At 38.1% G+C, this 25970-nt stretch overlaps 1 protein-coding gene across 2 annotated transcripts in view; it reads left to right on the forward strand.

Moving 5' to 3' along the window:
* The window catches only part of LOC107082978 (sodium/hydrogen exchanger 1-like), a 35388-nt gene that overhangs the window by 5711 nt on the left and 3707 nt on the right, over nucleotides 1–25970 (forward strand). For both annotated transcript variants that reach the window (XM_015371879.1, XM_015371880.1), the window contains exons 2-11: nucleotides 10090–10553; nucleotides 11714–11964; nucleotides 13590–13807; nucleotides 16719–16921; nucleotides 19835–19924; nucleotides 21674–21744; nucleotides 23265–23441; nucleotides 24054–24183; nucleotides 24322–24423; nucleotides 25023–25104. In XM_015371879.1, the coding sequence (XP_015227365.1) occupies nucleotides 10090–10553; nucleotides 11714–11964; nucleotides 13590–13807; nucleotides 16719–16921; nucleotides 19835–19924; nucleotides 21674–21744; nucleotides 23265–23441; nucleotides 24054–24183; nucleotides 24322–24423; nucleotides 25023–25104 (1788 nt within the window). The remainder of the gene's footprint in view (nucleotides 1–10089; nucleotides 10554–11713; nucleotides 11965–13589; nucleotides 13808–16718; nucleotides 16922–19834; nucleotides 19925–21673; nucleotides 21745–23264; nucleotides 23442–24053; nucleotides 24184–24321; nucleotides 24424–25022; nucleotides 25105–25970) is intronic.

Here is a 25970-nt window from a genome sequence, read left to right on the forward strand (position 1 = left end):
ATCCCTATTATCCAAGACTTAAATGACATTTGTTGCAGGCTCTAATGTGAGCGCTGCTGAATTATACACCATGCTCTTTTGGTTGTGGGATCCTCAATGCGTGTACTGATAACAAATGGCCCTTTGATCTAGCTTGATTGACTTGTTTAACGTAAAAGAGAGCAATTCTTAACTTAATGCCAGGGTTTAAAGTAGAACCATTATTTGTAACGCACCTAGGACAAATTAAATAAACTGGGAAAACCATTTTGTCACGACTACTAATAAGGTCACACCCACATGGATGTGTGGAGGAGGAAAAGATGGTGATGGAATCAATAAATTAAACGGCTTCTGAAGCATTACCATAGTTCTCATTGTTTGCAAGTCAGCACATGTGTGTTAAGGGAGAGGGAGGTATAGCTAGGCACACATGCAAAACCTGTTAGCTTTTAGCTTGTGGCATGTTAACTTTGAGCCGCCGTGCAGAGTGGCTTCAGACATCGGCTCGCTGCCTGCAGGTTTACAATGTTGGTGGTTCTTCTGAAGCTGTTTGTGGACAGGATGTCCAATCTGACCTGGAAGTTTGGCAGATACCCCCAAACCCAGCTTTGTGTTGATAAAGTTTACAGAAAAGTCTGGCTTTCAAATAAAGAAGAGAAGTAGTGCTAGATTGTAATCACCCGTTTTGCATTATAAAAAGTATTAGATTATCAAAAAAAAATATTTTGTTTGGGTCACTGAGAAGGAAACTTAATTTAGCAATATTTTATCAAAGCATGTCTTGACTGCTATAATTGGCAGTAGATGTTTACTTTATTGTCCTTGTAAAGTAATCTTACAAGGTAGAACATCTTTATCTATAATCTTTAATGTAGTTGTAAACATGGAAATAAACTGACCCTGCCCTACATTCATGCTGTAATGTAATATATAACATATTAAAGGCAAGAAACTATATAGACAAGACTTTAAAGGCGGTGATTCCCAAAATAGGATAGTGCCTTATCAAATGTACATCTGGCACTGATTGTGCTGGTGAACCTTTGTGTTACAGTATGATAACATTCACTGGAGATACAAGAGCAGACAGTGGGACCCACCCGGGATAATTACCTTGATACTAGTGCATCTATTTGTGTCCTGAATCCCCTTGCTCCAAGGCGAGTGTAACGCGTCAGCCTAGTCCAACTAGATTTATGTCCCTTTCATTATTTAAAAGAATCTGACCAGACATTCTCAGAAGGAATGTGTTGCTTCAGCTTCTTAAGCAATCAGTGACAGCATTGTTTCATTCAGTAGCTGATATCTGAGCTTACTTTGTGCTGTTGCTGAAGTTTGTCTGCCACCCTGACTTGGTTTTTACACCATGAATAGCATTACTTAAATCAAGCCATATTGGAAGCAATTTTTTTTTTAACTCCTCAGACTACAGTGACATTTTTATACCCTTTTAATTTGATATTGAAGTACTTATTGGTTAATGTCAGGGTTATTGTTTAAGGTATTTTAGTTGTTACAACCTGACTCAACAGGAAGTCATAAAGCAGTGCAACAGTATATCACATGTTTCCTGTGGTTAAAAAACCATAAATCATATCTGTCAAAGAAGTTTATGAATTCTAAATAGGAACTCCTAAATGTGGAACTACTGTTACAGAAATGTATATTCGGATGTTACACTGTTAGATAGGGTGGTCTATAGTTAAATAGTACATTTAAAGACAACTTTTAGTTTAAATGCTTTGTAAATGTCTAAGCCTGTGAACTCAAACCCCCTGTAGCCCGAACGGGTACTGGTTGGTGATGTTTGGTACCGGGCCGAAAAACACAATAACTTCCATTATTTCTGGATTTTTCATATGTGCCTTAATGGTATTTTATTATAAAAAAATGACCGCTTTCACTCCATTGCTTCCGTCTAAGAATTGAAACTGACTGTCAGCCACAGCAACATAGGTCACATGATACCTCACCACTGCAAACGCCAACCGTCTCGTTGCAGCAAAACAAGCTCAGGGCTCCCACTGTTTGACTTCTATTGTGAGTAGTTAGCAGGCTGTTTTCATGCTCTTTGTTTTTGTGGTGAATTATTTTAAAGGCATGTTTAATGTTACCATAGCAACCATAGAGTACTACATTTACAGAGCTGACATCTTTTTTCTGACATTAAACCTGTCTGTGGTGCAAAAAAGTTTGGGTGCCACTGCCAGTGGTCTAAACAATGTTAAAAAAAAACTATGTGCTCAGAAATGACACCTAAGCTTTGGATGATTCATTTAAACAGATTTTTTTTTTAAATCTTAATAAAAGATGTCTACTTTTTTGGTATAGAGGCTTTTTTATTTTTGTAAATGACATGTTTTAGAGTGTGTACTTCAGTTTGCATTTATTCAATTACTAAATTAGTCTATGATTATCTGAACAACCAATTAATCCAAATAACTTGTTTTATGAACTGCTGTTGATTATCTAATGAAGGAGTTATTAATTGTAGAGGGAAGCTGAGGTAAGGTCTTTTAATGTCTGACTTGTAGTATTTATCACATCTTTATTGCACATTATAACATTGCAGAGATGTACAAATTATACAGTTCTTTAGTGAATTTCTCCAGTTTGGTACGATAAAGGTAGTTCTTATCTTATGTGGAGGAGGAAGAACTATACTACACATGCACACAGGGAATGATTGTACACACAAGGAAAACTATTTCTTGATTTGTCCTTGGCCTTAAGTGGAGTCTTGGATGGTTCCCCCTTTCCATTTACTAATTCTCAGAGGGCATTTGATGTCAGATACTGGGAAGGATTATCCAGACAGGACAACTGCATCCTGGTAAATACCAAATAGTAAATAGCAAATGTCAACTTAAGAATTAGTGTTCTAAAATAAAAGCTCAATAATTTAGAAATCTATTCGCCTGCTTAACCAGTGACCCAAATCCATGTGCTTGTTTTATGGAAACACCTTGTGCAAAGGTCAAGTCAGTGTCACAAACTGTGCTTTGCCTATCTTTACTGTGCTATTTCGGTTAAGACTCAGAGTAGAAGGGTTACAGGTTTATTGACCTAGAGAGTTATTGACTTTCTCCTAATCTTAAAGTCCATTCTACTTGCAATATATGTAGGAATGGGAAGTTTAAGACATATCAGTAACATTTTTCTATAAGCAGCAAACCATTGCAGAACCTCTGACACTCTTTCATCACTTGTAAAAAAAAAAAATACATACACACATTTGAAGAAAGGAAGGTGCAAAGACATATGGAAAGCCAAGAAAGCCAAACTGCCCCTTGTCAGTGTAAATTAATATATGCTTGTTCATTCCCAAATGATGGCCTATAACCCAAGATCACACGAGAAAGATTTTGATGATGGGTAAAAGTAAAGAGCTTTCTCAAAACCTTCACAACCTTAATGATGGCATTGGTTACAGAATGATTTCTAAACTTTTGAATGTTCCACTAAGCACTGTTGAGGCCATAATCCAGAAGTGGAAAGACAATCATTTCACCATAAGACAACCACGACCAGGTGCTCCTTGTAAGATTTCTGAGACGGGAATGAAAAGAATTATCAGAAGAGTTGTCCAAAAACCAATGATAACTTGTGGAGAGCTTCAGAAAGACCTGGAATTAGCAAGTACAATTTTCTTTAAAAAAAACAAGTTATGCACTCAACCACCATGGCCTGTATGCACACTCACCACGAAGACTCCATTGCTGAAGATAAAGCACATTAAAGTTCGTTAAAGTTTGCTGCTAAACACAAGTCTCTGAAATACAGGGAGAATAGAGTCCGGTCAGATGAGACCAAAATTGAACTCTTTGGATGCCATAATACACATCATGTTTGGAGGTCAAATGGTCAAATGTCATCACCCCAAAAGCACCATACAGACATTGAAGTTTGGAGGTGGGAGCATATAGCGTGGGGCTGTTTTTCAGCATATCGTAATGGCAAGCTTTAAATAATAAAACAAAGGATGAATGTAAAATCTACAGAGACATTCTTGTCTCTGTAGATTTTACACTGGGGGTTCCACATTATGCTCACAGCAGGCCATAATAAATAATTCAAACTGCTGGCAGTCGTGCACAACTGGTTGTCTACAATAGTCCATATTAAACAATGAATTGATGAGTCAGAGCTGCTTATCTGTAACACACTACTGTTGTCACGAACAAGGCCTCCATCACTCTAAAGTAAATGGATTTCATGACCTTTCTGTGAAACCCAATCTGTGACACTGTGCTGTGTGGATGCTGGTCCGCTAATTAAATGTGACTGTTATAACAACCATAATTTAACCAATGTCCCATTAGTCAACTTCCTTAACAACAAATTTTTCTTAATTTTTTTTTCCTTCTCTCATTTGTGCTTGTTCACTGGAGCTAATGCAGTTGTCCATGGTGTACAGCTAGTCACCTGGCAACAGGACAATGTTGCTGGCTTTGGTTAATGATGTGTGGCAAGTGCCAGGCTGTGTCGACACCTGGTACAGGCACAGAAATGAAAGAGTCACCCTTAACTGCTTTTATGTTATCTTATATCTAAAAGGGTCTCATGAGAACGACAAGCTAATATTGTTGTTAAGCAAATGTATCAAATACCCTCAAGTTAATATTTACAAATGTAAAATACAAGAATCCATGATTGAAATATTTCAACAGTGCTCTTTTTGCCACCAATTCATAAAGGTAACATTTGTGAGTTGGGCACAGATTCATTTTCCTTTAAGGTCAACTTTTTTGGACTGCAGTAGTTCCTACAGAATGACCATACCATACTGTTAGCCTCTGCTCTGATTATTGTACAGACTACCTGTATTTGTCATAAAATTAGATTATATATCAGTGGATCCTCCCAGTAATAAGGTTTATTTTAAAAGTTAATTTTTGCAGTTGATTTTCTAAGTGGGGTTCAGAGTACAAAGTAAAAAAAAAACTGTAAAACTCACTTTTTAGATTGTTTTCTACTAAATTTTCCTTTTGCCTTTGACTTAATAATTAATCAAACTTTGCTTTGCATTGGTCTATCACATGAAATCCCCCAGAAGTGTGGGGAAAAAAAAAATTGTCCTCATCTTTACACAGTCTTAACTTCTCTAAATCTAAAAAAAGGTCATAAATTAGGGCTTACAGGTGAGATAAAAGTGTGAAATGTCATCACGTTTTTTTTTGTTGTAAGAAACAACAAGCCTTGCCAAGTGTCTTGAGTCCTTACACAGAAGGCTCAGTAATCATCCTAAAATGTCTTTTTTTTTCTCCTCCTGACTGAACTGCATGCACAGCCTTGTCCCTTTCAGTCACCCATGAAATATGTTTAGTTCCCAATTTCCCTCATTGATCGTGTACGGAAAGGAGACTCTCCTTGAGGCACGAGCCGTATTACATTTATTCCATCTAGCCGTGACTATTGCTTTCCTAGAGTACTCCATGTCTAGCATTTCTAGTTGGTTTTCTTGCAGAACTCACTCAGCAGGACATTTTAGAAATATATACCTGAAGTATTCTTTCAACATGACTTTGGCTAATATTATTGTGGATTTGTGACTTCTGTTCTTACCTCTGTAGACATGCTGCTAGTGATTTGATGAGCTTATCAGTCACAATGTACCTCTGTTTCACTGCCACATAACATACCAGTTCATGATGGCTATTTATGGTTTAGGACTCAAAGGCACTCACTTAAATTCTTCACGCAAGGGATTGTGGGACTGTTTGTACTCTTAATAATACCACTGCATGGTTTCCCACGCTACCATCTAGATTCTAACATGGCTTCTTTTGGTAGGAAGGATCGCACATGACCTAGTTTCACTTTTTACACGTGTTAGAGTGGTGGTGCTGTGGGGCATGCTTCGGTGGCCTAATGGTTGGTGTGCATGACCCATGTATGGAGGCCTTAGTCCTCGACGTGGCCGAACCGGGTTCGAATCTGATCTGTGGTCCTTTCCACATGTCTCTTCCCCCTCTCTCGTACTCCTTTTCCTGTCAGCCCGCCGTACAACAAACGACTCACTAAAAAGAAAAAAGTGGTGTGCTGTCAGGAGCACCAGAGGTTTTACAGAGTGTTACCATTTGTTACACTTGGGACCTCAGTGTCAAGTTTCGTTTTAAAATAATTAACATTTTGTTTACTTTCCATGCAGATCTTGCATGGTTCTTCTACTGCTACAAAGTTGCAGTCCTCTTTCCCTCAAACTAGTTTCTTTTGGCAGAGTTTTTTTCTCTTCCTGATATGCCTTATTGCTATTTTGGAGCTAAATTAAGGCAACTTATCTCCCTTGAAATTTACAGTTTTCAAAAAAGGAACACTTTGAAATGACATCAGGTCTCAACCAGGGGAAAATGTCATGCTGGGAAACCATACTCATACGGAATACATAATGTGTTTGGAACAAAAGGATGCCACACCATTTGATTAAAATGAAAATGATCAGCCCACAGAGCTAGCTCCAAAGACAGAAATTAAACTCCATACCTGATCCACGTGGCGGACCCAATATACTGCAATGTTTCCAAAAGATGCTTGAAATGAAATGTATCATTATTTTATTCTCTAAACTTATATTCATCCATAGTTCTTCTCCACAGGTTTTATGGAGCAACAGAGTGATAATTAACAACACAAAGTAAACTTTCATTAAGGATTAGTACAGTGAGGAAATAGCTATTTCTAAGATTTTTATTGATTTTAATGCATTTTTTTAGAAAAATTATCCAACCCAAATAAACATGACCTTAGATTTACTAAATCACAATATTTAAATCCATATCTCAACCTGCAATTCACTAAATCAAGAACAATGTTATATTTAAATGTTCTTTGATTTTCAGAGTAACTTAATACAATAAAATTATAATAAAATAGAAATGAAAATAAATGACATTTCTGAGGTTTTTAATTTAAAAATATTTTTGTATTTTATTTCCTTTATAGCTTTTTGATCCAACTACACTTATTCCACCCACATATATTTTTGAGCATTCTGTGTATTTTTGTTCCCTTTCCTAACCTAAGAGGTCCTGTTAAGTTATATTAATTGTTTGATTTGTACTTTTGTTTACTCAAAGTGATAAAAAATAGTATTTCACTCCCCTCATGTACTGTCATGTTCAAATACTTGTAAAATGTTTCCAAAAATCTGGATGAGTTCCCACATTTCCGATGTGCCTGTTACACACGAAGGTGCAAGTACTCATTCTTATTCTCCACTGCTGGCAAGGTTGAAGCCCTTATTTGCACTCCAACCAAGTGCAGACTTGATAGAGGGGCATAGGGTGTACTGTGAGTACTGATACTGCACTTAATCCAGCCACTTGTTTCAGGTGTGTTGGATCAGGGAAATGCCTAAAAGCTGATTAGTTTCGGAAGGTTGTGTTGTTTTGAAACTGTAAAATGCCAATGACATTTTTATAACATAACTAACATAACTCTAAATAATATTTGGGTATTCAGATCCTCAGTAGGGATGCACAGATACCAGTATTGATCCCAGTACCAGTGTCAGCTGATACAGCTTCTTTGTTATATACAAGGATCACAGAGTCAAATCAGTCTATGTTGAGCATTTCTGAAAAAAGATCAAAACCTTCATTTAGGGCTGAAACAATCGGATTAAACGTGATTAACCGATTATTGAAATAATCGTCAACTAATTTGGTAATCGATTAATCGTTAACTGAAGTATAGACTCTAAAACATGGCTTTAGCTGACAGAAATCCACTTAGAGCAGTAATTATACCAGAATTGTGAAAAGAATATTTAAACATTTTCCATTTAAGATTAAAATTGTTTTCGTCTGTCAATGCTTTATCCAGAACGCCTCAAGTGGAAAAGTTTTAGTTTCACCTGGTTCAATGTAGCAAAAATTCTTCTTTAACAAACCTGTGGCTATCTGATTGTTAATCGATTAATCAAAGAAATAAAAGATAGATTAATCGATTTGCAAAATAATCATGATCACACAGCTGTTAGGCAAGTACTGAAACACCAGTTCTTATTCTGTTAGAAGAAATCTGATATTGGAGAATCCATTTTCTCTAATATCCATTTGATACAAAATGTTATTTTACAGGCACAGAAAGCAGCATGAAATGGTAATGCAGCAAAGGTACAAAGAAACTCATCAAGAGTATCAGATGAGCGGAAGCCTTCTTTTTGTTAAGACCCCATTTTTGCCCAATTCTTTATAACTTTGAAGCTTTTGCCATAACATATTGGAAGGCAGGTCATTTTTCATGAATAATTAGAGCTGCAAGACATTGTGTCAGAGAAAAGTTCTATCAAAACCTTGCACAGTAGGGTTTTTCTTCGTCTGTCCCTTCTTTTGGATCTGAATTAGGTTTCGATGAGCTCCAGGAGAATTATTTACATGCCAAAGCTCTAATGTATAAAGGAGCTGTTGCAGGTCAACCGTAGGTTGAGACTTTGAATGCTAATTTAAAACAACGAACTGTGCAGTTTAATCAAAACCCAGTTTAACATAAAAGCTGTAAGTCAGGTTATATTAGTTCTTTTTTATTGACGCTAGTTAAATCCTTGTAAAAAAATTTTTATTAAGCATTCAGTTATTCCAACGGAAAAATCTTGCCAGTGTAATCTTGTTTGTAATGGATCTGTGCACATATTCCTGTTTCTATTTTGTCTCATTGTCATTGATTCGTGGAGACATTTGTTACAGCGGCCAGCTTCAACTTGACACAAACCTGTGTGGGATTAGTTTACAGTAAATATAGCCGGACATGAACCGCGTACTGCAGTTCGTTTGAAGTCTTGTCACCTTTTGTACATTACTGGTGAGACAGCTGGAGAAGTGATGTCACCACACAGTGCAAACATATTTTAAGTTGTTGTGTTAAGCTTTATGTGAATTCAACCATGCTTTGAATGTCATTATATAGCTATGAAGGATAAAATTTTAATGCATAAAACAGCTTTTCTTATCGTCGGTTCAGACTAACTATCCTTCTTGTTCAAACTTGCATGGATACCCTCTGCAGGCATGCAGGAGCTGGCGCACCATCCAGAGGGATGCCTGAGGATATTTCATTTTGCTGGAACTTATAGGAGTGTCCATTAACCCATTATTCCAAAAGACAAAAATAAAGGCTGAAACCTTAAAGGCAAAAAAAGATTGTGTTTCATTATTTTCCTTGGAATAGCTCTATAGTTTTTAAGATTTCTCTTGTTGACCATTTTTTCTTTCCTTTGTTTTCCTTCTTTAAGAATGTATAATGATGTGTAATACCATAACGATATTTTCCACAAATTTTCCGTCTCACAGTTGAAAGCTTTATGCACATTGAATATGTCCTCTCGGGCAATAACTGAAACTATTCAAAACAACATGCAAGCTCTGACATGTCTGACATGCCCTCAGAAGAAACATTGGTGTATTTATTTTCCATGGAACATTAATATAGGTGTTAACTTTACATAAACTGCCGTTTGTTAGTCAATAATACAGAGTTTCCATAATATTAGTAGCAGCTAAATCTAGTGAGGCCTGACTTTTTTTTTTATTTTCTTGTATGTTATTGACAAATTTATACTTCCTGGTAGTTTTAAAGAAAAAATTTAAATTCAGTTCATGTATTTAGCGCCAATTCAGAACACTCATTATCTCAAGACACATTACAGAGACAATTTAAAAAAGATCAGTCAGATTGGTTCAAAGTTTTCTATCTAAGGAAAACTAGCTGATTGCATCGACTCGAAAGCAATCCCTCACACCAAGAATGCTTGTAGCGACAGTGGAGAGGAAAACCAGGCTCAGTGTGAGCGGTCATCTGCCGAGGCTGACTGGGGGTCAGACAGAAGCAGATGTACGGAAAAGATCAGGTGAAGAAGGCACATACAGTTAGTCAGCTCCCCTCTGCACATATAGTGTGTCAGAAAAATGGACTCTGGCATTTTAGTGCTTATTTATAGCTGACAAAACGGCTTTGTTTCTGCTGAAGTCCTATCCGATTATCATTAACATTGGGTGTTCATTTACTGTTACCTTATGAATTCAGAGTCCTCTGTTTTTATTTCTGACATTTCTGTTAATCAAGAGAATGGATAGAGTACATCATTTCTTCTTTTCTTTTCCCTGTCAGGTTTTCATCTGGTTCCTCGTCTATCAGGCATCGTTCCAGAGAGCTGCTTACTGATAGTCGTGGGCCTGCTGGTTGGTGGTCTCATCAGGCTAGCTCGAGAAGAAGTCCCTCCAGTCCTAAACTCTAAACTCTTTTTCTATTGCCTGCTGCCCCCTATCATCCTGGATGCTGGCTACTTCCTGCCCATCCGACCTTTTATGGAAAACCTCGGCACGATCCTCATGTTTGCTGTTGTGGGGACTTTATGGAATGCGTTCTTCGTCGGAGGACTCCTCTTTGCTATATGTCTGATCCCACAAACCCCGGTACTAAACATCGGACTTCTGCCTTGCCTGCTGTTTGGTTCCATCATCTCAGCTGTGGATCCTGTTGCTGTGCTCGCTGTTTTTGAGGAGATTCATATAAATGAACTGTTGCACATCCTGGTGTTCGGGGAATCGCTGCTGAACGATGCCGTGACTGTGGTACGTGGTCATGCTTTGAATTTTAAAAGAAGACATAGTTTAGGGGACAGCAGCAGGGTACCATGCCTTGCCTTAAAATGTTTGTATAGATAAAGTCAGAAAGCCTCAAGAGTTTATCTTTAAAATTATTTTCTATTAGCTGATGATGCTTTGGTTCAACTATGAGCTCCATTATTTATGCCAATCAGATATATGTCCTTTTTTCCTGTTATTTATATTCCCCAATATAAGTGTTTTGGATTTTTGCATTGGAGCTCAAAGGCTTTATTTTTTGGCAGTTTAATATATTTTTACCTACATAAGAAAGCATTGCCTGCCATTTTAAATTGCCATCAGGTGTTAGGTTATTATGACTCATATCTCTTTTAACTAGAAAATTGTAAATATTCATACAGCATCATCAAAAAGCCTTATAAGTGGGTAATTTTTACACCAACCAGCACACTGAATACCTTTTACTGTGACTGCTAAATACTATCCAGTCTTATCCCTCCCGTGTGGTACTCTCATTCCACCAAACCCATTGTCCTCAGGTCATAAATGAGCTCCCTGTTTAGCACCAGTGAGCTTTTAAAAAGCAGAGTAGCATACAGAAGAATTTGGCACTGGCAGCACATCCTTGCTGTCTTCCGTGCGTTTAACTCTGAAAAGGTGCACTCGACTTTATCTGCACACTCAGTTTCATCTCTGCATGCACTTTGCCTCAAGGGATTAAGTGATGTCATTTTGTTTACGGCTGTGTTAGCCGCAGGTAAAACTGTAAAATTAAGTTAATTTATTTTACCGACATTGGAAAATTGTTGCTAATTATCATAGTGAATGTCGGTAATGGTATATATAGGGTTTATCCCTCAGGCCTATAACTGACTATAGGTATGTTGAATTATGTTTTTCTTAGTTCCAAACAAACAATGACTACATGAGTTGAATACCTGACTAGCAAATATGTCTATCCAAGCATGTATTTGATGTTTTGTCAGCTTTTTGTGAATTTGTGAACACATAAATTTTTATTTTGCAACTTTATCAAACTCAACAGTTCAGCTAAGGATATATTAATTTATTTTCTGTGTTTATGGTCATCTCGTAGTTCATTTTCTTAGGCTTCATGCACTCATTCTTTTCCTTTCTCCCTGTCTGACCTCCCTTTTCTCCCACAGGTACTCTACCATCTTTTTGAGGAGTTTGCGTTGGTTGGCTCAGTGACCGTATTGGACGGCTTTCTGGGAATCATCTCATTTCTTATTGTAGCATTGGGTGGTGTCCTGTTTGGAGCAATCTTCGGGTTCCTGGCTGCTTTCACGTCTCGCTTCACCTCCCACATACGGGTCATCGAGCCTCTTTTTGTGTTCGTCTACAGCTACATGGCCTACCTTGCAGCCGAGATGTTCCACCTTTCAGGCATCATGGCGTAAGTCTCAGATGAGAGTCGGGGGCACACTGAAAAACGGTGCATCTGGAAGGCGGATCTTAGGCATTGCTGCATAACAAAGCTGCCATAGTATTGAGCTTCAATTTTCAGGATTAGGGAAAATAAATCTGGAAAAAAGTAGTGAGAGTTCACTAGAGTTTAGACCTGTGTCCTACCAAAGACAAAAAAAAAACCTGATTGTATTTCCATGGAAGCACTAATACCCAACATGCCTGCATTTCTCCATGGAAATGAATGACCCATTATGACGTAAACTGTCATTTGAAATGCTAAAAGCCTGGCAGCACTCAGTATAGATGTGGCAATTTCTTCTCAATGTTCATGTGATGCCCACAGATATTGGCGCCGTCATTTCTCTCAGCAGGTGTGCTTCATGTCTTCTTTTACTTTTGAGGGTGAAACTATACTGTAATATATTAACTGTTCAAACCTTTTTTAAGGTTATTCTGTCTGAAGTTATATTTGTTACCAAATCATTTTGTTTTTTAATGCTATATACACATCTACAATCAAACATCTTCTCCTCGCTTCAGATCAGACACAAAAAAAAAATGATGTTGCTAGACCTAATTATTGGTCAAGGAAAATGTTTTCTCACCTGGTAAACTTTACACTTATAAAAGTTACGTATATTCTTCTTATAGTTTCTCCTGTGCTCTGGCCATCTGTCCCATTGGAACTTGGTTAAAAAGCCTGCTCCATTCTTTTTATGTGTCTTTTCACAAATTGACTTGAAAACGTTTGGTTCTATTATCGTACGTTTTCTAGTAAGTTTGGTTATGAATGTTAAGCCATCATATAAATCCCAAACTGCAAAATGCACAACAAATGTATATTTAAATGTTGTTTCAGTCTTTATTTGCCTTGTTTCAGGCAGCTCCTTTAACCAATATTGAAATTGTTCTAGCCTATCTACTGCTACATAAACCATGCCTGGTTTTATGAGCAACCAAACATCTCAAGGTGGCTTTTAATTACTCCCTGCAGCATACAGTGATCTGTTACCTGGTTTGAGATTCTGATGAAAGTGTTGATATATTATGTCCCTTCACACTGAAGGAGCTAGATGTCTATCTAGCTTCAAGGATTTCATTTTTTTTCTTTCTTTTTGGTGTGTTTAGAGCACTCCTATTCCATCTAATAAGAAAATCCCAATCCGACTTTTTTATATCACGGTTGATAAAAGAGGTATTAAATGCATTACTCTACTTGATTTCATGTTTTTTTTTATCAATATAAATCCTTGAAAGTCAAACCTATATTCATAAGAAGGAACTGCAGTAAATCTTTTAACAGCTGCAGCAGCTTATGGGAAATTTATGTGGCTGTTTCTTTTGGCCTTCAGATTTTTGACAATCACTCCTTGTATGACTGTGGGCTGATGCAGAAGTGTGTAAACCAGACAAGGAAGACTGCAGCATTTTAGGGTTAACATGCAAGCCTTGTAATATTGGCCCTCTGCAGACAAGTATCACTTCCTTCTAAATTTCTTTTGAAATGCTTGCCCTGCAGTGACCTTATTTGGAGAAAACATTTAAACCATCCAAAGTACTGGAATGCACGATTTTATCTTGAGGCTTCCTTTTTGTTTCTCTCCTTCTCAGGCTCATAGCGTGTGGAGCGGTGATGCGACCCTACGTAGAGGCTAATATTTCTCACAAGTCCCACACCACCATCAAGTACTTCCTGAAAATGTGGAGCAGCGTCAGCGAGACGCTGATCTTCATCTTTCTTGGTGTGGCAACAGTGGAAGGACCCCATGAATGGAATTGGGTGTTTGTGACAGCAACTGTCATCCTGTGTCTGGTCTCTCGAGTCATAGGTCAGCTCCAAAGTTTCTTTTTTGATTTGTCATGTCTTCCCTGAACAGAAATATTTAGTTGTGTTTGTTTTTTTTTTATTTCAATAGTATTGCTTTGAATGATTAGGATGGTTTTAATTCCCTGAAAAGTCACCAGAGATTTTACTTCTCAGGTCATGTCTTTTGAATTTTTTTCTAGACAGCTGGCACTGTGTTTAAAAAAAAAAAAAAAAAACACCCACAGGAATTCTTTTATTTCATGATATTATATTTCCTTATAATGTGATTGATCCCACTCTTAATATATTTTTATTATTAGAAAAATTAGAATATAAGTTTTTTCTTTTAATGAGTTTAGTATTACTTTGATCCAAGATCTTATACTGGACTCACATCAAACCTTCCCGTAGTTAAAACATTTTCTAATCCCGTAGTCTGCATGCAGGGCCGTACGAAGGGCCCAAAAAGTACAGAGCCGCATCATTAAGACTAGTCGGTGCATTTCTCTGTTCTCTTTTCCTTACCAGACATTCCAGGCACTATAAACTTTTAAACTTGATATTTATGTCATCTTTCTTTTGAAGCTTCTATCTAAGCAGTTAGAAATGTGTCACAAAAGACTTTCCAGTATAATTGAAATAAGTTGCTTCATATTTACCTCAGTATTTAAAATAAACACCCGGACCCCAATACACTATTATGTTGATAATAGTCCCTAATCTGTTAACTCTTGTTTTGGAAAGCCACCTTTTGAACATATTTCTTTTATAATCTTACACAACACTTCAAGTATCATGCAATAAACACATACAGTTCTGGCGCAATAACTTCCTTTTGTAGTACATGCTCACCCTCTATCTCTCTCCTCGCTGCTCCTCTTGTTGCTCGGCCCAAAGAGGAACTTGGTTTGACTCAGCCTTTTCCTCTCTATCCTGTTTTCCCTTTAGTGAAGAAAATCGTCACAGTAAAATACTAAAATGATAGAAATGAAATTAAACAATATGCATCATATTTCAAGTTTTATTAGTAATTTCATTACGTTAGCATGAAATTAAATGAAATTAGTTTTTCAGGTTCCAGAGCAGACCAATGTTAAAGTATGACATAGTAAAAATAGGATAGCTATAAATAATTTAAAGCATAAATATTAAATAAACAAGATAAAATATGCACATTTAAGGGAATATGTATATATAGGAGTCAAAAAATATGGGGCATTCTGAGGTGTTTTGATGGACCGTTATGAAGTAAGGGCAAGTTACCACAGAAAATAATCATATTCAAAATTAACCAGTTGTTTTATTTTGTTTTTGAGCATAACTTACTGTCCAACACGATGTGCTCTCTGACATCTTGCTGCTTTTTGCAAAAATATAAAACAGTTCAACGTCCAACATTTAGAAATCAAGGCTGAATAAACGTTTTATTTTCAGTTCAAGACGTCGGTAACATATCAATTGCATTATGAATGTTGATTCAACTCCTTAAAATTGACTGACGACCTGTACAGACAGAGTTAAATAAACCTTGGTTCGATGTTCCCTTGCAGTCTGAGTGGCTCGCTGGGCAGAAATATTTCCTCATGAAAAGGTTTTTTTTTTTTTCTTCGTCATCTACACCTTAAACTGCCCTCCACCTGCGTTTGTTGCTAAATGTGCTCCTCTTCCAGATACTGCCATTACTGACGGACTCGCTAACGACAACTGTAGCCTGTGTATGTCAGTTACCATAGCGATAGTGCATGTTGAGGAGGAACAGCACAAATGCCCAAACCCCCTAGCAACTTTTTTTTTTTAGATATTCGTGTTAATCTTGGCTTTTAAAATATAAAACCGCAGTTTTGTGGGAGACCTAGATCATCGCCCCAAATTCAGTTTCAGTGTAATTTATTTTTAGTTAATTTCACAATTTAAGCAAAATAGAATAAAAAAAAAATACAGAGGACATGACCTTGTTATCTTGAATGGTAGTTACAGCCTTGTCTGCATGGTTACATCATTTACGTCATTTGGGTTAAGAAGTTAAGGTTAGTGGATAGACGATGAGCCTCGCAGCAATATTTTCCTACTTCTACTCAAGTAGAAAATTATTGCCTGTAATGCATAATTTTTCAGAATTTAGAAATGCAAAATTGTTCAGGTCTGTCAGACATAAGTTATACAATCTGTATTAAAGTTAATATTTTTCTTTCTCTGACATTAATTTGCTTTGATGTGCTTTAAACTATTCCGTGGTTGCTGCCTCAGTTTGACCTCTGCCCTTTTTCGAATCTTTTGCAGCCTCTAAAAATGTTTTGTTTGTTTTAGTATTTCATGCATTTAACTTTTTTCATCCTCCTATCAGCTGTTTTCCCTTCCCTTACTGAAGGAAAGTGTCCTTTGCATGCACATACTTCCACCAGGTTTCCTCCTGAGGTCTCAGGGGGATGTCTTGCAGGGCCGCTGGAATTACTTTTGAACTAAAGACCTATGAGCCTATAGGCCTACTTAAAATACAATAAAATAAAAAAATAGATTTAGAATCACTACTTTATTGTCATATACACTTCAGTGCACACAACCAGGGTCTGTAACAAAGACATCAGCAGTTCTCAGGTGAATATATGCGCTATTAATTAAACTTAACATAACAGCTGGCATGAACCTGAGTCACTCTTTATACCACACTTGACTCAATTAGCTCCAACATCCTTTTACGCAAACTACAAGGAAATAATTAAATTATACTAACTATACCTTAAGCATTATTAACAGTTCTCCACATCCATTACACAAAGAACATAGGATCAAAATAACTCTAAAGTACTAAAGTAATTTTACAAGGTTCAATTACGGTACTTTTAAAAAGTCTGCGCTGTAGTCCTTTATGGAATCTAAAGCTCACATATTCAAAATTAAAACAATTTTATATTGACATGCCTTCTTTCTTTCAGGTGTGGTGGGTCTTACGTTTGTAATCAACAAGTTCCGCATCGTCAAACTGACCACCAAGGATCAGTTCATTATAGCCTATGGTGGGCTGCGAGGTGCCATCGCCTTTTCCCTGGGCTTCCTGTTGGACGAACATCATTTTAAGATGAGAAACATCTTCCTGACTGCCATCATCACAGTGGTTTTCTTCACTGTCTTTGTTCAGGTAGAGATAATTATTTCATCAACTCAATCAAACTTCTACTAATTTGCACTAGTAGCCTGATAATGGCTTGCCTGCAATCCCCTGTGTTGGGGAACAGCAGACATATTGGTTTTGGTGTAATGCATTTCCATATTTTCATCTACTTTGAATTTTAACTTGCGCCTGTGACCGTCATATTTGTACCTGGTGATGCTCAGAGCTGTTGCAACCATTTGATTCCTGCTATAAAACACATGTCTTAAACTCTGAGGCCTCGTTTACAGGTGATCAGGTGGTCAAAGTTTAGATCTTAATTTTGTTTAGAAACCTCTGTTAATGTTTTTTTTATTTTTCATGGCAACTTGCTTAGAAGCTATGTTTAGGTTAGACCGTTTTTGTTGCTGAATCTGCCATCAGTCTTAATTACATACTGTAGACGGTGTTCCTTTCCTGTGTTTTTTCGCTGATTTCTATAATTATCAAAATAATAGAAACACTTTATTTGTCTGCTTGTGTTGCAGTTGACGGTTCTTAATAAGAAAGCTGCAATATGCTCTCTTCAGCTTTGTGCCATTATAGTGAGACAGACAGCGGACTTGATCTCTTTCAGTAACAGAATGATCTGCTCCAGGCTTTAGCTGCAGACAGGAGCGAGGATACACAGACACATCCTTCCCTCCGTATTAATCCAAGGCAGTTTGGACGGGAGTCCTGGTTTTGCTCTTGAACATGTCTCACATCAGCATAGCACTCATTTCACTCTTCATACTAGGACTAGAGGGGATATCAGGCTGTGAAAGAGAAAAAGGCAAATCTCTGTGAAAAACGTGTTTTTTTTCTACTAGCAGTAGCAACATCTTGTATCAGGGTTGATATGGTTTGTTAGTTCTAGGAATGTAGTCAACCCTAATTGTCTGTCTAGTTACACTTAAAGAAAGCAGAGGGAATTGCTAATTATTCCCTTGTTAACTACGACTGTCGACACAAACATATGACTTTTTAGTTCTGTTAAATTCATTTAAACAGTAATTCTTTTTTGTCAGAAAGGCAGGGTCTAAATATTGCATTTGATATTGTGTTGGTTCGATATAAACAAGCAGAGGCACTAATGGTTATTGCTTTATATGTACAATGGGTGCACTAGTACAGAACTCAAGGACACTGTTGTTGGATGTTTCTGAGGAAGGCTGGAACACCCAATTTACTAGAACAACAACACACCCTTCTTGTTTAGTGTAGTTATTAACTTTAAACTGTAATCCCTGTGGGCATTCTCTGTTACAACTAGACTTCTATATGGGAAATTTTCAAAAGACTGCCAGAGTCTTTGAATGCGGCATGGATGAAAGACTAACTGTGCTGCTGTAGGTTTTCTCATCAGGTGATTTGTCCCGCCAAGCTTTATTTGATGGCACTGTGCTTGAACAGTGGATCTGCATGGGTGGAAGACTTTCCTTTGTAGAAATAAAAGGCTTTATGATTAATCCAGCTTTAAGGCCAATTTATGCTTCTGACGCATAGCCTGTGCAACCGTCAAATCTGTCTCAAAAAATCCTGACTACACGTCGGACGGTCGCTAACCTGCGCAGACCTCAAGCGGAAGTGTGCAGACAAAAAGTTCCTGTGATTGGTCCTTGGTATGCCTGTCGGGCTGTCTGTGTGGTCGTCCTTCTCGATTCGGTGCCGGGGCTCGTCATTTTTAAAAACCTAGGAACAACTACACTGGACATCTACGACGAAAGGTTAATCGGTCTTTTTGCCAACTCCATTTACAAAACCTGTTCCTCTTCAATGTCTAGCAACTCTAGATCCATCTCCGTGACATCTTGCAGACGCGCCATTGCTGCTGTGGAAGATAAACACTCCCGCCGGCTCCGCCGAAGTTCTCACAAGTTCTCGAACAGGCTCCCCTTAGTGCTTTGGCAGGAAACTGCTGTTCATCCCTAGAAATTCGAGGCCGACGGTGCAGAAGCATAACAGCAAAACTGGTTCGCAACCAGACCCAAGCGAGATTCGATGTGTGTGGTTGCAGAAGTCTAATCTGCCCTTTATCTGAAATTAATTAATGATCCAGAGAATCGCTAACTTTAAATACCTTCCACACACATAGTGTGTCCTTCTTCCACCTGCCACCATCAAACCTGTTATTTTTCTATAGACTCACCGATGATCAAAGTAATGGTCTCAAGCGCCACCTCCTGGAGGATTTGTTTTTTCTTTATGGAAAATTACATGAGCTGTTTCATGGTGGTTTGGCTTTGTGTCTTTGGGGAAATTTATTTGCATCTTAACTACTGATTTTGTTTTTAGTCAGCTGATTAGGTTATTAGATCCAGCACATCCTGCCTGCATGTCATATCGAAAACAGATGTGTCCTTTTTTTTTTCCTTCAACCCCCAGGCATGGTTTATGATTTATAAATAGCACAGTCATAATATTTACTTTCTAATAGGAACCCTTTAAACATGTAACATTGCATGCCAAGACGAGACTCATGATTTCAAACACAGTTTTCAGTTTTCAACCCTTCATGGTCCGTCATATTTTGGGCATCTCTCTTGTTTTTTTGTTTTTTTTAGCCCTGCACTGCAGTGTCCTGTAAAATCCAAGGCTTGTCATTCTCTCTACTGCCTCACAAACTTAATTTGTTCCCATCAGAGATGGGAACCTCCTGTGGGAAAGGGGCATTTGTTGTTGTTTTAGCAAGTGTAGAGTGTAGAATAATTTGGTCACAGACTGGTTTCTATTGGCATCTCTCCTTCAGTAAAGTGAGTTAGTGACACGAATAATTGCCCTCAAAAATAAATATATTAAACAGACGCTTACAGGTCACAATGGTCCAACCATGATTTGTAGCAACCTATTTCTTTCTTGGTAAAAGCTAACAGGGTGTTTCAAGTGAATAATGCTTCTTTCTTCTCATCCCCCTTTAAGGGTATGACCATTAAGCCCCTGGTGGAGCTGTTAGCAGTGAAGAAGAAACAAGAGGCTAAGCGCTCCATCAACGAGGAGATCCACACTCAGGTAGGAGCCATTAAGAGGCGGTTCATCTGAAGGGCCCATAACTCTGTGGCTAACATCTGAAGTGTTTCCACTGACAGTGGGTCAACAGAGGAATTCATTACAAGATAACAAGTTGATCAACCCTCTTTCTCAGAGCTCTGAGGTCAAATGCTGAACCTTGTCTCCACCTAGTGGCTGGGTGGCGGTACTTCATACATGTGCCTTAAAAATCACTTTAGATTTTTGCAACAATTATAATGTCGGCCCATCAGCTTTGTGTACTTGTTGCTTCTGAGCACAGTGGTCTTCAGTGGCTGTAACATGTCTGCACACCCACAGCCCACACATGCCCACTGTGTCACTCTAAGGGCTTAGTGATGAGTCACCAGTGCTCCAGGCAGGAGAAGCAGACAGTCTTAATGGGTACTTCAATGTAAAACAGCAGTGCTTAGAGGCAGGAGAGAACAGCACAGACCCGACACTGTGGAAAAGAAATTAAACAGACTCCCATCCAGGCTTCTAATAACTCTTTATTTACTCACCTATTATATACAGAAAACAATGTAAGCTACTGGTGCATCTGTTCACACTACACATGTATTTCATGCTTGTTTATCCTGGCTGTTTTATTTATTTTGTAGTTGTGCTTTTCATACAATGTACATTGGAAACATTATGAAAGAGTAGGAAAATTAGTTTGGTAGTAAAGTATGTTGCTATGTTGATCTGCTTTAACTCTGCAGATCAGTACTTCTGTGGCAGATGACTTTTCACCCCCACTGCATATGGGGCTGTCATATAAATATTTTTCTCTGCCAATGCATAAGAGCATTACTTCCACTTAATGACATGTTACTATAGCAACAGCAGCCGTCAAACTTCAGACTATGATAGCCAGAACGCCGGGGCCGATCTATGGGTCAGCTGCTGTCTAAATAATAATGCAGTTCTTAGTTTCTCCGGTTCTCTAAAAAGAAATGCTGCTGCTGCTCCAATCAATCATCTGGCCGCTGCAGCAGCTGTTCACATCCTCTCATCTGTTCTATTTTAAAGCTCATCATCTGCTGTTGTTGAAGCTGATGTTACCAGAGATGGTGTTTGTACTGATAGAGATGGCAACCCAAAACCCACAGGATGCAGCTGAGTAAAGATTGCTCTGTGCTGAAGTCTCAGGGATTATTTAACATCATCACAATATTTTACAAGTCGGTTACATAAGTAGAAACTGACAGGAGTTGTTAGCTATAGAACCATTATGACAATCGATGTGAAAATGAATGAAAACAACCTCAGGTATTACTGTGTAACCTCTTAAAGCCTGTTTAATATAATCCTTCTTAAACGTTACAGTTTGTTTGTTTAATTAAAATGTGTTATTATATGAATTTAAAGATTCTTCCATGAAATCTTGTGCTGTCACATTCCCAGAACAAACTAAACCACAGCAAACTTGCACAAAGCAGTTTAACTCCTCCTGTTGTGAGATACAGAGTCAACCCCTTGACCAATAACAGGATTCTTTAAGTGATTCTATGTTTCTACAAGGCTGCTACATATTTCTGCTCTGATTTGTTTATTTCTGTGGTAAAAGGGCAATAAACGACAAAGGTTGTTGGTTTCTAACCTGTTTAATTCTCCTTCACTCTCCACATCTGTTGTAAACATAACCTTGTTGTTAATAATGACTAATTGGACTTTGACAGTACAGACAGGGCCTTACTGAAGAAGGGCGGGTATCCTATTTCTAACATCTCTGATTCCAATCTGCAGTTCCTTGACCACCTGCTGACTGGGATTGAGGATATCTGTGGGCACTATGGACATCATCACTGGAAGGACAAGTATGTATATCAACTGAGACTGAGCTGTATGATGTCTTGATGCTTTAGTTCCTACAAACTAAACAAAGTCACTAACACTGTGATTATTTTTATTGAAAAATTCCCATCCCTAATTTAGTTAGAATCTTTATGCTTTAATTAAATGGTCCAAGAGCCCCAGTACTTTTCATTGACTCCTCCCTCTGAGCCACGAGTCGGTCTCTGGTTTTACTTTAGATCCCAAGGAGGAAGAGCAGGAGATGAATAAATGGGTTTAGGCATTGCGCTAAAAAACGAGCTGCCAGTTCAAAACGTCTACATTTGTGTGCATTTTAACCCTTATGAATTTGCTGGGGATTTTAGTATTTTTACAAATGTAAACAAATGGAATTCTTTCACAAGAATAAGCTAGAAATAGGGCTTGGGATCCGCGTTGCATTGTGGGACTTGGCGGCCATATTGAGGGCTACGCGAACGTAAACATAGCTCTGATACAACGTTGTTGTTGAAAGAAGAGATGTAGAAGTAGAGAGAAAAAAGTTGTTAAAATCCCGAAAAGGATCTGGAATTTACCGGGACACATTAAATAGAGAAGCCAGAGACTGGTATGTTGACAAAATCAGCATTATTAATCATTTGGATCCATATGAAGTTCCAAACAATGAGCGGAGCACCGATGAGTGAGTGCCTATACTTCAAAACAGTTCCCAAGCTACAAGTCCTTGGAGTCTCATATGCAGTTCATGAATGGATGGGTTCAGGAGCTGCAGATCATAAAGCCAGTAAACAGTGGGAACACAGTAATCCGTACAAAGGTAAGCTGTGCTCAGACGGGCTCTGGAACCTGCTAGATAAGTGATTGCTAACAACCACTCATGCATGTAATGTACTTTTAACTAGCTGCTATGTTTTTCAAAGGTGTAGTTAGTAATGTAACTGCCAACCCTCCCCAAACCCTCCGGGTTTCTCACGTATTTGAGCCTTTTCCCGCTGCCGTTTTTATTATTTTCCCGTAAAAGATCCCAACTTTGAAGAAAAGAAACAATGTAGACAATAAAATAAAACCGCGCATCTTTAACTTACCAGAATGAAAATGCAGGGAACACACTCTCAATGACATTGGAATACTGTGGAAAGTTATGTTCGCTCGTCTTACAGTCGCGATCCAAACTAGCCGACGACTCTTTATCTCTGACACTTGGTCTCCGTGGTTGCGCCTCCAGGCAGAAAAGCGGTGGAAAGTTAACCCATTTTCTATATTTTTCCCATGGTGATCATGTGTTGCGCTGTTACAGCCCACAATACAGCAACGGTTTACCAAGGTTGAAATCAAGTTAAGGTGAAATTAATCAAATTAAAACACGGCTGAGAAGGAGTACAGTACGCGGTAGTCATAGGCAGTAGTCTGAGCCGCGGTAAAAGAGGCCATCAACATGGCGGCCACGCAAAGTAATTACGTCATGACGCCCAAGCCCTATAAACAAAAAAAAAATAAAATGTTGTATGTTGTAGTTTATTTGTCACTGTTGCTCTGTTCTCAGGTTGAACCGCTTTAACAAGAAATACGTGAAGGGGTTCCTGATTGTAGGCGAGCGCTCCAAGGAGCCCCAGCTCATCGCCTTCTACCACAAGATGGAGATGAAGCAGGCTATTCAGATGGTGGAGAGTGGAGGAGGATCCAAGCTGGCTTCTGCCATGCCGTCTACTGTGTCCATGCAGTGAGTGCTACTCTCTATTGATTTAAATAAAGATGCAAATTCTTCAGAATCACTAGCAGATGATAGCTGTGATTTGAATTTAGAGAAGAAAACAGTTTTTTGTAGATTTTGTTGAAACTTAAATGGCAAAGAAAAAGATCTAAAGTTTCAAATGAAACAAAATTACATAAAATCCAATTTACTGAGCAGTGTTGAGAGATTTTATCTGTTTTACTGAGTTTCTCCGTCGTGGTTCAGTGAAGTGCATTTCTGTCTTGTTTGCAGAGTAATTATTCTCATGATTTAAATTGATCATTTTTCACACTAAATCTTCCACTTACTGCATAAACTGCATTTAAAACAGAAAATCAACTAAGATTGATGCATTAGTAGATTTGTATAAAATTAGCTTTTGCATTAGTATTTTTGTTGATAAGCGCAGCACTGCTCAGTGGTATTACTCAGGTATCATTCATGTTTCATGATGAGGTAGGTTTCTTCATGTCTATAACCGACCATCTCAGCTCAGTGACCTTTTTATTGAAAACAAACAAGATAACTTGCAGTGTGTGCATGCTCTCTTCTTTTTACACCAGCCAACAATCCAACATCTCTCAATGTTTTTCCTATTAGGAACATTCAACCCAAGAACCAGGCTGCTCCGCTGAAGCCCAAAGAGAGAGCTCTACCACAGCTGTCCAAAGGCCGAGAGGAAGAAATCAGGAAAATCCTCAGGACCAACCTTCAGAGGACACGGCAGAGGGTAAAAATCCTCATCACACAGGCTTTTGTTTTTATGTAGAGTGCTGCTTTTTTTAATCGCTTCCTTATCTGTTAGTCATTTGTTGCCAAATGTCCTCTAAACATGCAATATTGATGTTTTTATGCTTCTGTTTCTCAGTTGCACTCCTACAACAGACATACTCTGGTGGGTGATCCTGAGGAGGAGGGAATTAAAGACCTGATCCTAAAAAAGCAAATGAGGATTGAGCTGGACAGGAAGGTATGCGACACATCATCTCATAAATTATAGTGTCTCCTGTTTGATAAACAAAGAGTAAAATGTGCAAACTGTGTAAAAAGGCAAAGCAATGCACACAGTCATGAAGCAAAAAGTCAGTTTGAGAGCATCACCACAAAATTCAGGCTTCAAACCAGAAGCTGAAAAAGAAAAAAAAAACAGGATTAATGTGTTAATTAGTCAGCCTTGAGTTAACAATTTTTTTTCTTTTTCTTTTCTGGCTCCAAGAGGAACTAATTTATTCTCCAACGATGATCGTTCATTTTCTTCTGTTTCATTAGCTTGGAATTGTGAAAAGAAATGCAATCCTTCTTAGGATAAATTAAATGCAGCAGAAGTCGCTGAAGACTCAGGATTTCTGGAGGCTCCAGTAGCATAAAACGACACTTCAATTCTGCTTTATAAAGATTTTGATTGCTTGTTGGTCAGGCACTGAACTCTGAGAGATTTAATTCTTCCTGGAAGCGGGACGAATCAGATGAATAGATTTGTCTAATATGTTCGTATTATATAAGCTTAATGTTACACTGATGCAGATGTTTAGGACTTTATAAATCAGATTATTTTCTTTGCCTTTGCAGATAAAAGAGATGGCCAACCACTTGACTGTGCCTGCTCGTACTCAGGACTCCCCGACTATGAGAAGAGCCAGACTAGCCTCGGGTAAAATATGAATAAACACATCAGCTAAACACAGAAATGGAATCCCACCAGATATTGGATGGTCTCTCTTTAAACCAAAGCCGCAAACCCACCTTGTACCTCACCAGATGGATCTGATATTGTATTTAATTAAGTTAATTAATTCAAAATCATCAAAAATGCATCTCAGTAAATTTGAATATCACTGTTTACCTAAATTGTGTCAATTCAAAATGTAAAGTCATGGACTTAAAGCTTACTGCTAAGAAAGTTTGCTGATCAGGGAGCTGCATCTAAACATATCAAAGGAAATTTTAGTAATGGAAACACAGCTGTTTATAATTATGCACAAACAAGCAGCAATAACCTTGAGATGATTGTGAAGCAAAGCTCGTTTCAAAGGGCCTGTAGCTGGAGTCAGAGCTGCTGATCTATCTAAGAGCAGAGGCATGCCTGAAGAGGATGAACTGGCAGTGCTTACTGGTCCAAAGTTCCCTCATCAGATAACAGTCAGGTTAACGTTTCATATGGTTAAAAGGGTTAAAAGGCTCAGAACTCTCTTTCCCTCAGGTTAATTTAGAATTAGCCTGGAAGATTTCTGAGCCAAGTTATCTGCTGGTGTTGGTCCATTGTGTTTTCTTAAGTCCACACTCAGCAGAACTAATAGTCTGAAAACTTAAGGGCACCTTTTAATTCCCTCTGCTGAAATTGTTAAAGATGTTTAATCCATGTCCCAGTTTGACGTGGCGCCTTCCAGCTCTAGTCAAATACAACAATACAAATACTTTGTGCCTTAGTGGAGAATCCAGTCGTACCAGCAGCAAGGAAAATGGCAGTGTGCACATTCTCACAGAGTGTGTATGTGTATATATATATATATATATATA

The sequence above is a fragment of the Cyprinodon variegatus genome, unplaced genomic scaffold (assembly GCF_000732505.1).
Source record: "Cyprinodon variegatus isolate N-32 unplaced genomic scaffold, C_variegatus-1.0 Scaffold66, whole genome shotgun sequence".
Lineage (NCBI taxonomy): Eukaryota > Metazoa > Chordata > Actinopteri > Cyprinodontiformes > Cyprinodontidae > Cyprinodon > Cyprinodon variegatus.